The 14,001-nt window shown below is 38.4% G+C and overlaps 1 protein-coding gene across 2 annotated transcripts in view; it reads right to left on the minus strand.

The window, feature by feature from the left end:
- GTF3C1 (general transcription factor IIIC subunit 1) overlaps positions 1-14,001 on the minus strand; it is a 55,918-nt gene that overhangs the window by 28,299 nt on the left and 13,618 nt on the right. For both annotated transcript variants that reach the window (XM_085307234.1, XM_085307235.1), the window contains 11 exons: positions 12,612-12,936; positions 10,602-10,810; positions 9,666-9,805; positions 8,668-8,821; positions 7,548-7,651; positions 5,996-6,177; positions 5,345-5,629; positions 4,171-4,316; positions 3,730-3,827; positions 1,885-1,981; positions 638-815 (listed from right to left, as the gene is read on the minus strand). In XM_085307234.1, coding sequence (XP_085163360.1) covers positions 638-815; positions 1,885-1,981; positions 3,730-3,827; positions 4,171-4,316; positions 5,345-5,629; positions 5,996-6,177; positions 7,548-7,651; positions 8,668-8,821; positions 9,666-9,805; positions 10,602-10,810; positions 12,612-12,936 — 1,918 coding nt within the window. The remainder of the gene's footprint in view (positions 1-637; positions 816-1,884; positions 1,982-3,729; positions 3,828-4,170; positions 4,317-5,344; positions 5,630-5,995; positions 6,178-7,547; positions 7,652-8,667; positions 8,822-9,665; positions 9,806-10,601; positions 10,811-12,611; positions 12,937-14,001) is intronic.

Here is a 14,001-nt window from a genome sequence, read left to right on the forward strand (position 1 = left end):
GCCTTTCCAGTTAATTTTAGTACAAGGTGCTAAGTTGCCCAAGCTGTATTTGGGTCAGAAGTACAAGGAGGCTGGTACTGTTTATAAGTAGAAAATTGCAGCAGTTCATTGACATTCTAGGCATGATTACAGCCCTTAAGATGAGATGCAAGCCCTTTGTGTTGGAGATATGTCATATGAAGGTTCACAGAAAATACTGTACACAGTACACAGGAAAGCTTCCATAAATAAGTGAGCTGGTGAAACAATATCATTCCTACATTTTGGATGTCAAAAGTATTCAAGGTCTGATCAACCTGTGAAAGCTGCAACAATCACAAAACATGCTACCATTTGACAAATGTGTAAAGAGCTTTTTGCAGATAACTGCTTTGATGCAAAAGTAAGATAAAATTATGAATAGATTCTTTCTCTTTGCTGACTACATTACAGAAATACAGAAAAGTGTTGTCTGACATTTCAGGTGTTCCGCCTCCCCCTCAATTTTTTTTTTTTTAATGTATATATGTTGTAGCTGTATATCCTATTTAAACATGTAAAAGGACCAAACGCATGCCTCATGTTATGGGAAAGGAAGAGGAACTGTGGTATGAATGGAATAAAATATAAGAGCAGTAAGAATGTAGTTATACCATACCCAACGGTGTATTAAGGCAGACACATTGCAAATCAAACCAGAAGTTTTCCACATCTTGCATGGTACTCAGAACATATAAGCGTCTCTCAAATGGRCGGCTACTCTGAGCCAGGTTATAGTGAGGGTCGCAGATAGTGGTATCAATAATCACTGCATTTCTCTTCATATACACAAATACCTGTCAAATACAGCATGTTTCAGGCTGGTAGGTAAAAATCACTGGGACTACCTAACTTACAGGACAAATAATTTAATCTAGTTCAGGAGTAGTTAGATTTTGCTAAGTCTTTGCTATTTTGAGCCAATACTCTGATAAGAGACGGACAGACAGACACATTGCAATGCATTCCTAAACTTACTTTGGCAGCAATCCAGAAATTCCATTTCTAGATAGAGAATGACAGTTTCTTTTTTCCCTTGCCCGAGCATTATTCCAAGTTTCCAGAGAGAGTGATTATTTTCTGCAAGCCTTCATTCAGAATTTGATGAATAATTAGATCTGATTTGGGACCTAATTAGCTTTCTTATCCTTACAAAGCATATGCTGGAACAGTGTTCTCCCTTGCATGTTCTCTGTATTTACAAAAAGATGTGCAACAGCATCATCTATTTTACTCTGATTTTATTCTGTGTTAGATACCCAAGACCTAACATCATTTTAAAGATCATTCTCAGCTGTGCTAAGTTAGTATGTACTGTTAGTTTCCTTGAATTAAACCAGAATTTCTAAGAACTTGTCCATGATATCCCTGCAAGTAGGTTACTTATGCTGCCATTACACAGCCTAATTAAAGTGTATAATAAAACTATTACCCTCAGTTCCTTTTTAAACTAAGACTGCGGGAGAATACGGCACACAAGTTTATATGCAAAGGTCACATTTCACAGTTGGGGTCCCTTAAAGGCCTTTCAGGGCTTTCTTCACCCAAGGATGCAAATCGCACCCTAGTTCAGTGTGATGGAAGAGCACRAGACACGTTCTTTATAGGGGACTATGAGTCTGCAAACTTCCAAATCACTGCTGTGTGCAACTTTCAGCATTATCTTTTGATACATCTCTTTCCAGAGGAAGAGGGAAAAGTTATCTGCACAGCTTGCAGTACGWCATTAGGAATTTGAGGTTTGCATACCCATCTCAAACATCAACATTTTACTCAATTATTTAAGGTAATGGTAATCAGAAGCCCAAAAACTCATTTGTCTCACTGAACAAGTACCATGCAGAATAACAGTTCTCAAAAAATTACCTGATCTTTGTCTTGAAACTTCTCTGTTGGACCAAACTGTATTAGTCCCATATAACATAATCTTTGAAGACTTTCTATCACCGAAAAGATGTACCTCCTGCAGTAGTGTTATAAGCATTACAATTAGCACTCATAAAAACAGTAATTACAGTGATACCAGAAAACATTATGGAGCAGCCTAAAGTTTTARGAAACTCACTGCCTTTTTAAACACTGGGTTTTTAGAATTTCTGAAGTGATACTTTCTTCGAATTATCAGCCTGTGGAAAACACATGAAACCCCAAAGCCCAAACTTCTTTTGCCCAAATCAGAAATACTATTATTTTAGCCAATGGATAACAAAATTTTGTTTTCGAAAAACAAAATTTGCCAGAAATACTGAATGTACCAATGAGTTAAAGAAGGTCAGAACACAGGCAGATGTGCAGACAATTCTATATTATGAAAAGAAGTGAGAATAAGCAAGAGGAAATGACTGGTAAATACGGGCTGACAGAACTCCACATATGTTCATATAAAGAAATGGGCAATAATCTCAAGATTTGTAGTTAAGGTTGTTTAGAACTACCTGCTCTACGACACTGCTTTCAGTTGCTTATAAGCTGAGAAAGCAAAAAATATGACATTTTCTACACTATTTTCTGCCTGTTCTACCTCCTTTTTTTTTTTTTTTTTTTTTTTTTTTTTTTTAAAAAAAAAGGAAAGCTGTAGAATTCTGGAAGCTTCAAGAAGCTTTTGCAAGATCTGGTTTCTGAGATACAGTTTAGGAAAAATCCAATTTTGCCTACATTTAGCTTACCTAAGATCTAAGTTTTTCCATATCGTGAAATAGGACTTGTATTTTAGCAGGAGAGTTCTGTAATGTTCAGAAAGATCATTTGACCAACCCACAAATAATGACTCAATTTGGTAATGTTAGAAGTTTTGATGAATGGAGGGGCAAAGAGGCCATTTGATTATGTGCCACACTGATCTGGTGAAAGCTATCAGACAGCGTCTGCAGATTTCAGAAAATTTCAGAAATCCAGCATGCTCGTTACTAAGAGTCAGGAAGTAATACGTTAGGAATCGCAAACCTGAGCAACCCAAGGCAACCAGACCAGATTTTTCTGAGGAGAAACCACTGCCATAAGAGAGACCAGCCTGACCACAAGTCTGGGCAGCTGGTTCTGCCTTGCATTACTCACTTGCCAAAGACATGTTTACAGATTTGCAAAATGTGGTAAAAGCCTCCAACCAACCAAATCCATACCTGTGGCAATGGCTTCCCGGGGGAACTAACAGCACTACTAATACAGTAATGGAGCCTGTAGTAGTGCTGCCAATTCCACATATCCAAATCACTTTGCTTTAATGTTGCTTCCCTTCCCTTTCCTCAATCCAATCCCAATTTTTAAATCTCCTAGATGAGGCATGGCAAACAACAGCAGACATGCCACTGAGAGTATATGGGTAGAATCTAAATAGGATGTATGAGAGGCTGGAACTGAGATATGTGGCATCTTCTGAGAGATTTATGAAGGACAGCAACATTTAGACTCTATTAAATTCTGAATTTAGGAGCAGGAGTATGTTTTGAACAGAAGCAACATCCTGTTGATGAGTTGTGAAGGACAGAGTCTCCCAGCTCTCAGAGACTGCCTGACAGCATGCATGAATATTGTTCATTAATTTCTTATTACCTTCTATTTGGGAGAGAAAAATACAATTTCGCACACTGTCCTTAGAAGATTGATGACCCTTGTTTTAGGTTACAAAGTTCTCTTTGACATAAACAGAATTAACTGAAAAAAAACAGTCAACTGTTCCCCCCCAGAGCCATTTCCTTTGACTCATCTGCTTACCTTTTATAGAGAAGCTGTTGTCGGACTGACCTTGGAAGAAATCTGATCAATGTGTGCTTTTTCTGTGGATCGTTTAAAAAATCCTCGAGGCCATCCACCTAAAATTATTTTTTAAGTTAATCAAAATGTGAAAGATAATTATCCTTTAAATTACCATGCTTTCTTATCAGAACTGTCTACAAAAGTATTTTTGAACAAATATTACTGCTCTTGTGAAATGGTTAAACATTGTTCAAGTCCAGTGAAAGATTACTAAGATGATTAGGACATATCTTAAATGAGGAAAGGTTGAGAGAACTGGGACTGCTCAGCCTAGAGAAGACTGAGGGGGGATCACATCAATAAGTATAAACATCTGAACGGAGGGTGTAAAGAGGATGGGGCCAGACTCTTCTCAGTGGTGCCCAGCAACAAATGTGAAGCAAAGAAAAAGCAGTATACCTTGTAGCTGACTTGCACTATCTGAACAAAGATGGAGAGAGGCAAGCAGAGAAGAATGTCGCTAACAAGAGCCCATCCAAATCCAAACTCTCTATGAACTGGGAGAGGAGGGACATAGCGCATCCATGACGCATCATCCACATACACTAGGAACAAGAAGACTGGCTTAGATTCAGACAGGGCAAACCTAACACTTTGTTTGGACACAGGGCACAGGCAAACACAGAAGTCTGAAACAAGGTCTAACTTTGAATTTTACTGTGAGTGTTCAAGCAGAGCACATCTGGCTGTTCATAGACTGGAAATTTAAAACCTAAAATGACGTAAAAATAATTTAAYTCAGATTTTCAGTCTTTTTTTAGACTTTTGCAGTTTTTTCAGTGTTGGTGAGGACTCTTGAAAAGCACATATAAGCCTACTCACAAATGGTTGCTTTTCTTTCTCAGCTTACCCAGACATTTTAAAGCATGGCTGAGAACCACCAATATAGTGTATTCGCATGTTCTGAAATACGAAAGGGATGCTCACACCATAAGTACACCAAACTTATTTTTCCCCCAAGATCATCTGTTCCAAGGCTTACCTATCCTTACAGTATGAAAAAATATTTTGGATACTCAATGYCATTATTTCTTTTTATACACCTAACAGCATGGAGAATAATCTCTCAGCTTCTTCTAACACCCTTTTTCACTCGGAAAGGCATCGATCCTCTCCCCTTACAACATCTTCTTTTTGTATAAGAAATAGAAGGTGGCAACATTTTCCAGGTTAGTTTAATAGTACCTATGTAACTGTGGTTTCAGTGTGGACCTATACCAACTGAAATTAAATTTCACTCTAGACTGTCTCTCCAATTAATTTAAATCATTCTGAATTCAAATCCCGCTCTACAAATTACTAGCAAACCTCTAGCATGTTATTATCCACATTTTGAACCTACTTTATTTCATTATTCAAATAATTAGGAAAAATACTAGTTAGAGCGGGACCCAGAACAAAACCTCTATATAACATTCAATCTGATAACAAGCCATTAATGATCTTTGAATACTTTTTTCCAAGCATCAACATCTATGTTCTTACTTTAAAGCATTTTCACTAAAATCGTATTCTCATTTACRGAAACATTACAACAAAATCTGTAGTAAAGCTAGGATGTGCCTCCTCTCACCTGTTTCATTAGACAATTCTACTTCAGTCTCTTGTGCAGTGATTTCAAGATTCTCATCAGTTGTCATACTTTGTGTAGTTCCATCTGCTGCCTCTGGTTCAGCTTGAAGTGCTGCAGCATTCATGTCCATCCCTTGCTTGTTGCCTTTTTTCTCACCATCACTACCTATTTTTTGTTGTGTTCCATTTAAAGGATGACCATAAATTAAGTACCAGAGGAACACGTGGACCATTCTTAAACGTGGCATTTTGGGAAGAAAGCCAAGAGAACGTCCAAGCCCTGGAACTGAGAGGAAAAAYTGAGTACCAAACAGAAATTAAAAAAAATGGATTAGAGCAGGTAAAGTAGCTAACTCTGCAAAACTGATGTGAAGAAAACTGGCAGGAAAGGTCGGCAAATGAAGGTAAATATAAGTTACAAATGGTAGCAAAGTAGTAGTAAATGAAAATGCTCCATTTCACAATTGTAAAGAAAAAGTTAAAGGACACTGGATAGAGGTCCCTAGCTGAGGCTGCCTCTAATGTAAGACATCTCTACAAAAGAAGAACAAAAACAAAAAAACATATATCCTGCAAGCAYCCCACATCCGAAAGTGATTATTAGTAATAGATAGGTAAGTGAAAGATGCCAGAAAAACAAAGTCAAAGGTACCTGTAACAGGGTGGTAATTTTTTAACTGTGTTATGCCCATTTTTTCATCTGTTTTCCTTGCCCGATTATTTTCGGCTTTACAAGAGCTTTCTTCTGTTTCTCCTGAGTCAGGAACGGCCTCTTGCCCCAAATTTTCTTCCTCTGCATGCTCCTGGGATGTTGGTGTCTGGGGAACTTTAACCCTGAATTAAGACCACATAGCACTTCTGGAGAACTGAAGCAGACACTCATGCCTTATCTAAGTTGAACAGAGATGGCATCACYGAGGCTGTTCACTAAAAGAAATGCAAATCTCCTTTTTGCAAAGGAGGATGGTTTTGAACTTGTTTCAACGAAATTATACTGAATATTTTGAATAAGAGGTCTTTTTATGGGTTTATTTGGAAAGATAACCCAAGCAATGGAATTTATCATGCATGAGTCTGTTCTCAAAGACAAAAAAACAGCTTGATAGGAGACTCCTTACCCTATATTAATCTTTCTAGATGTAAGGAGCAACTACAAGCTTGTGATTTTCTTTCGCAAATGCACAAACCATCCCTGAAGAAGAGATTGAAATCTCATCTTAGGAAAGTGGCCTCCTTATGAGGCTACAGGATCTTGTTCCTTGTTTATGCTTCGTTTCCAGACTCAAGGATCTTGCGCTCTCTGCAGCTCAAGGGACTGATGCTTGGACAATGATCTCAGCCTACACTTATGACTAACATGCTGAGAAAGCAGAAGATGCAAACTGGAAGCCCCTCAGATCCTCCTTCTCTTAAGGAGTGCTCAAAATAACAGACAGTAGCTCCAGCTCATCTTCCTTTTGTGAATGTTTTAAAGGAAAAGAGTGAACTAGTCCTCTCTACAAGGCACCTAAAGCTTGCAAGTGAGTCAAAAACTGAAGTTCAAATCTTTAGCAAACTAATAAGCTAATGCCTGTACTGTAATTAGTAGTCTCCTTATGAGGATTTGTTTATCTGCCCGCACTTCACAYAGGCAAGCAAATGCCTAAATCTCAAAAGAAACACAAATGGAATTTCTTCCTAATTTATCCTAGCATTCTCCTATTTCTGCCTGCAGCTACAGTGAATCCCACACTTTCTCCAAACACCACACTAGAATTACAAGACTAACCCAGGCTGTAAGTCCACTATTAACCAAAGGACCAAAAATAAAGCAGTTTAATTTGGCCCACAGATAAGCCTCATTCTCTSTGCATGGGTAAAACTCTTTAAAGAGGGCTGTTCCAGGCTAGCTGGGCTAGTAATACCAAGAGAAGACAGCCTCTCTGGAATGCGTATGGCAAAGGCAGCATGGGGAACTAAACCTTGAAGTTAAGGCTCTAACCTTGAAGGTTAAAGAGCAAGGGATCAGAGTTCAGTTGCGCTCCTCTCATGATTCTGGGAGACATTCAGGATGTTGCTTTCCCTTTGTGCTTTGGTTTCTCTATTACCATAAAGAGGGCAATTTTTCTTTTGCTTACTTTGTATTTATTTCCTCCACATAATTTTGCATGTGTTAAATGTAATAAGCCAAGTTACACACAAACATACAGACCACTGCAACTTGCCTGTTTGCTGTGCTCGAACTGGAGATTCGGAAACGCACCTGCTCAATGGCACTTTTTACAAGGGGATCATTAGGACTCACGGAAGGATGAACAACAAACTCTACCTGTTTAGAGCAGCAGAAAACAAAAAGTAGTTATAGTGATATTGGCTCTTGATCTGCTGCATAATTTATCAGAGTTTAACAGCCAGTTAATTCAGAATAGCATCCAGACAATGGATGCCCTATACATCCTCTAAAGTCTTCCTAATTCACAGAATACTAGTGCCTTTGGATCAAAAATCAAAAATCCCATTGTTTAGCTTGTACTATGAAGAGGTTAGGTCATATGGTCTCTGTAGGAATAAAGAGCTATCTCACACGTTCAAGTCTCTCTTTTTTTGTTAATTAGAAGTATTTGGGGAACAAAAATTTAAATTTGTAAGTATTAAGCTGAAAAGCATGAATGAAATCCCATACTTTGTAACACCAAACTAATTCATTACTGCTGAGAATGTACACACACAGTTTAGATTAGTAAGTTTTTATATGTGCTCTATGGCAATTGTGTAGCAGGTAATTTTCAATAGATTGCTTCTATCTCTGTTTATGAACATATCACACTAATAAGTTACATGATGATTGTCAGTTTTATAAAACAAAATTAAACTACAGATATTTTACTTCCATAAAACTTCCAAAGGCAAACAATAATTTTGTTTTTTTTTWWAAAAAAAAAATCAGATCACATGCTATAAATTTCAACTCCAAAGTTAATTAATGATTTTTCATGTACCCCTCGATTTCAAGAGCAGATTAAACACAATTGCATTGTGCTTTAACAGTGCMGAGAGAGAACTGTGAATTGTGTGTTTGGCAAACAGCAYAACCTCCTAAAAGGGAGATTCCAAGATTTTTATCTCTAGACTATTTCTGGGAATTATCTGGAGCACAAAAATTCAAAGTACTTCTATGGTTTTCATATAGCTTTCTTTGGGAAACATAGCTTGTGGGCAGCTCAACTGTGGGTTCTGCTACAAAAAGTGAAGTCTTCCAAACATTTTGATAAAAAGGCTCAAAACATTTTGTTAAAATAAAAGCACAGGAAAAGGTTTTTCTATTGACAGAATCTGAGCAGTCACCTTTTTACTAATGCCATCCTGAATGACTGTAGTACGATAGAGTCTGAGGAGTCCTTCTCGTGCAAGCTTCTGCACCAATCGGATGATAGACTTTTTGCAGCATTTGGTAGASACACCTTCTTGCTTCTCGTGATCCATGACCATTTTCTGAAGCCTAGAAGATACAAACAGCATCTTGCATTTTAAGCCCAGCAATGCTCCAAACTGCCCAACCAGTTCTTCACTTGCAGTAGTCTGCAAGGGCATGCTCACGCCCTGCTATCCCTAATGCATTTCTTCACATACTATTTCACAGGTGCCCCAGGTTCTCTTTCTGACTCTTTCAATCTTGGAAAAACAGTTCTGAACCTGCTGGCAGCACTGAAGGAAATAGCAAAGACCTGAAATACCTTCTAAGCCTGTTCTTGGACTTGGCTAGATGACCTGTGATGATGCCATTMCATAAGACCAGGCTATAGTTTCACACCTTACAAGTGAACTAGATGACGGAAATCTCAAAATTATCAAACTAGAYGAGAATAATGCCACGACCTCTTACTAAAATCCTTTGGAAAGCAATCCAGGATCTCACGTGCAACCAGATCTGCAATGGTGCAATCAGATTTGCCACAACTGTGTCTGGCTAATCTAGAAGCGGGGACTCCAGGATTTTCATTTCGCTTTTAAGGGGGATCATAAAAGGCTGAAAGACGTTATAAAACTCAGGGAAGTTCTCTAATCTCTACTGATCGGACATATGACATATAAAAGTTAAATTTGTACAACCATCTGCAGAGAAATTGTTATTGCTTCTAAACAGCTGATTCATTTTTAAGCTTCAGTATAACTGCATTACAACCCCTCCCCTTTGCCATCCTTTTCATTATTAYAGAATACAAAATACTACCATCAGGGACAAGAAAAGCCAACAACAGAATAAGCACACATCATTGCTAAAGCAGTGATCATACTACCACAATGCATAAGGACCCTTTTAGACGATTTTCAGACAGACTCACGTGAATAAGCTCTCAATTAGCCGGAGGTTTCGGACAGCTTCCACAATGAGATTTCGACGYTTCAGCAGCCTGTATGTTTCGTGAGAGCGCTCCACTGCTGTTGCTCTGGATCGCTTTTCCTTCTTCTTTTGGCCACAGGTCTTTTCATGCACAGCATGGAGAAAATAAAGATTTTACACAAATTATTCCATGTCAGCAGCCTAATGTTAGCTCCTCAWACAGTAGTGCCTGAGCAATTCATTGTTTTGTTGTACTTATTTATAACAAACCCTAGTCAACTGAGAATTATTATTTATCTGCCCTTCACAGGCAGGGAACCAAGGCAGAAACTAAGACTTCCACATAGGTGGATGCAGAGATTTACGCACTCGGTCTGCCCGTGTTCCTAGCCAGCTGAACTTGAGAAAGTTTTAGCATAGAAAGCTAGCTGCATTAACATAGCACTGAGTCCAACCCAACATATCCTGCCTCTCAGAAAGGCTTCTTATCTCAGGCTCAGCCCTGTGGCAGTGAGGCTACGCAGCTTACATGTCCAAACCCATTTGCACGGCCTAGTTTAGAGCAGGCACACCAGATGAAAGGCAGCACTTGTGTGCGCAGAGAAATGTAAAGCTATGCCATGCATTAAGTCAATACAAGGAATATGTAGAGCACCAAGAAACTAACCCCAAAACTGCATTTTTTACATGAATCAATAAGAAATCTCCATGCCTAAAATAAAAATGGAATCATTACAGATTCTAACAATGAATACGCATAGAACCCCACAAGTGCACAGAAATATGGGAAGATGAAAAAAATAAAATTAAAAAAAAAACAGTCTCATAGATGAACACAAAAGCAATAGCTTGAAGACTTGTTGTAGATGTACRTAACTGTTAGCTCAGATAGCCATATCAACAAAAAAATTTTAAGTATTATGATGTGTGATCTTACCTTGGGGTCTTCAAGTCTGACCTCTTCAACCACAGCCACATCCCCATCCTCATCAGTGGAATGGGCATAGGCAGAAAGACTGGATTCCTGCTTCAGAGCTTCCAAAGTAGAATTCTCCCCTGAGAAGAYGTCTGATGGCTCACACTCTTCAAGAATACGAGGTGAAAGAAGCTTCTTCCCTACAGACTTCACAGGTGCTGGCTTTGAGCCTAGTTTAAGAGTAAAAAGGCAGAAAATGGGCCTTGTAATTGTTCTGCTCTGACAAATTCCTGCAAATGTTCAGTTTCTCTCTGCATTAAAGGCCTTCCCTTGACCACCCAGTGCAGTACACTTGAAAGCATTCTACTACGTTTTTCACATATCCTTGTTCCCTGCCGGAAGCGCTGAATTGAACATAAAAGATTGCACTCAGTCTCTAAAAATTAAAAAAAAAAAAAAAAAAAAAAGAGAGAGAATTCTGGATGTACAGTCTTCAAATTATGCTCCTTTCCAGGCAGAAACCCCTTCTAGGGGCAGACTTTTATATGACCATGAGAGACCAGATTAGCTGAAGAAAGGGGAGTTTCTGTCCCACAGATTCTCAAGTTCTGCGAGATTCTCAAGAACTGCTCTGTTCAGGAACAGTTCTTACTCAAAGCAGAATGAAAACAAGAATTTGGTATAACTCCAAAAAAATCTGCATCAGRTATGGAGATCTGTTCTCCTCTCTTCCCTGGAATTCATTGAAGAAGTGGTAGGAATGTGCAAAGAGTTACAATAAATCATCTTATCCCCTCCAAACTCTGTCCTCAAGTGGTCGGCAGCTTTTACATAAAAAGGCTATAAATCTCTAACGAGAAAGATGAAGCAATCTGCTTTGAGAGACATAGTGTGTTGCAACATGCCTAGGTGAATGAGGTTGAAGCTTAAGGCATCCCAAACCTACTGCTTAGGTGGTTAGTTACCATTTTATCTGGTGTCAGTCAAGGCATCGGTATAGCGCTATATGTGCTCATTACACTTGCAGGTTTGTGTCAAATACGCTTGTATACGCTACACACACATGCAGAACAGAAGGCTCAATATTATACATTTCCAACTGAAAAGAAATGGTTGAAGGGCGGGGGGAAATTTTAGATCTATTTCAATAAAAAAAAGTCTTGTCAGCTCCTGTATTATCTCCTGCACCTAAGACATTTGCACATCCAATGGAATAAAACCAGGCATTTTAATGAGAGGCACAGCTCGCCTATCTCCTCAGTGAAGAAGAAACAAAACATGTTTCAAGAACTATAAACTCTGTCCAAACCCCTTCTGAACTCTTCAAAGACTTTAAAAATTAAAGCTCTACCAAGATGGTACTCTTTAATGAATGCTACCTGAGCCATAAGATATTTTGAAAAACAGGGCCCATGACAGACACATTGTCAGCTCCCCCTAGAACAAGTAAGGGAGATTAAAAAAAAAAACAAAAAAACAAAACATCCAAGACTGGCTCCTGCCAGTAGCTTAAGCTAGTGTGACTGCTAGCGGCCACAACCTCTGCACTGTGATCATTCCTAGCCACATAGTCCTGCCTTCTTCCCTGCGAGAGTTTTGAAAATTCATCTGACCGCTGCTGAATCATCTCAGCTCTTCCAGCAACCTGAAAAATTTCTGCATATCCAAAGAGCAAGCTAGGTGTGTGAGCCCATTTTGTCTGCATGGGGCAAAGGGAAGAACTGACTTACAGTTAAGGAGAGGCACATGTTTTCCCAGTGATTAATGATAATTATAAGGTCACTCTGGCACACAGAGACACTGGAACACACTTCAGCCCTGAGAATCCCCATATATACCGTATTCCAATACATATACAGTATTCCAAAACATATCAAACTTTGGAAAAACAAAATATCAAGAAAGCAAGAAAATACTGAAATAGATGTAAAAATAAAAATAAGATTAAACTAAAACTTAACAGAAGCTAATAGCAGATGAAATTTATAAAAAGATCCATCAGAAAAATGCAGGATTCTCTCCACGATCTACCTTTAGTTGGTGTTGACTGATGGGTACCACCTCGGAAACCCAATTTCAACAGAGAACTCGAGTTGGCCTTCTGACCTTTTCCTTTCTTCTTGCTGTATTTCACTTCTTCTTCATTGTCAGACTCTGAGAGAAAGGTGTCTTCTTCTCCAGGAGACATATCTTCCACAGGTAGAGAATCTTCTGGCAGTAGACCCAAAGTAACTGTAGCTAACTGCTCACTCCGAGCCTTCTCTCTCTCAAACTGACGGTTTAAATCGCTCTCTTCTGCAAAAATGTATGAAATATACTTTGTTGTCCTCTGCCGACCTTCATCCTCCATAAAACCCTACAAAGTAGTGGGAACATTATTTTACTTCCTTACTTCTCCATCCTTGCTGTCTGCCCTYCAGTGTCAGCAGTGGGAAAATTTTCCAACTGTTCTCAGCTCCTATCAAAATATCATTATCCTTTTTTCTAAATAAAAAAAATGTTAACCAAACTTAGTATATGAAAAACAAAAAATATTCTGTTTGAAAAATAAATAAATTGGTATTACCTGCATATTAAAATGAAATGCCCACAGTATGTGGGATGTAGAAACATCTAAGCAAGAACAACCCATATGTATTTAGATTGGAAGTCTTTCTTTTCTTTTTTCCCAGAAATTTTTCTACAAAATAACTGCAACATAAAGGTTACCTGACTGAATGAGACTTGGATGAAACTGTACTACAGTTTCACTACTACATCAGGTGCTTTTAAGCATCTGGAAACCTGAATGCTTACCCTATCAATGAAGGGACATTTCTTCTTCACACTTGATTTAGATAAAGTACGTTTAAATACTCAAATGGTTTATACATTTTTATTTTAAGTCTACAGAACTTTTTACCAAATGACAAGGTTTATTAAAACAATGCTCTACCAAAGGAAGATAGCAATTATTGAACCTTTGTGGAGAGGGGGTATGTCTTAGAAAGGACAGCTGAAGTTTGTTCATTTGTAAGATAAACTTACTGAAATGAAAATTAAACAAATTAGACACCTGGAAATAAAGAGTTTAATCACCACAACCTCTGCAAAAGTATCTGATTTTTCAGAATTTACAGATACTTTCAAAAGGCAATTAAATCCATAAATTTAGATCTACAGAGGGCCTTCTTCAGTAGAGATATCAAGGACAGTAACTAGTCTTGCAAAATAAAGGTTGTTTTATAGTCGAAGACGAACCAAAATAGGTATTTTGAGTTGAGACACACTCACGCTCATGTCCATAAAGTATCAGCCCACAGAAAGTAAAGCCCCCCTCAGTCACCTGAGTTGGCTAAGTCAATTACTGCTGTCAGTGGGAAGTGGTTGAGGTCAGCTGAAGCAGTGTTGAGGCCTATTTCTCTGCTCTGGCTTGTTTTGG

This window comes from Rhea americana, unplaced genomic scaffold (genome assembly GCF_003343005.1).
Source record: "Rhea americana isolate MKP2758 unplaced genomic scaffold, rheAme1 scaffold_255, whole genome shotgun sequence".
Lineage (NCBI taxonomy): Eukaryota > Metazoa > Chordata > Aves > Rheiformes > Rheidae > Rhea > Rhea americana.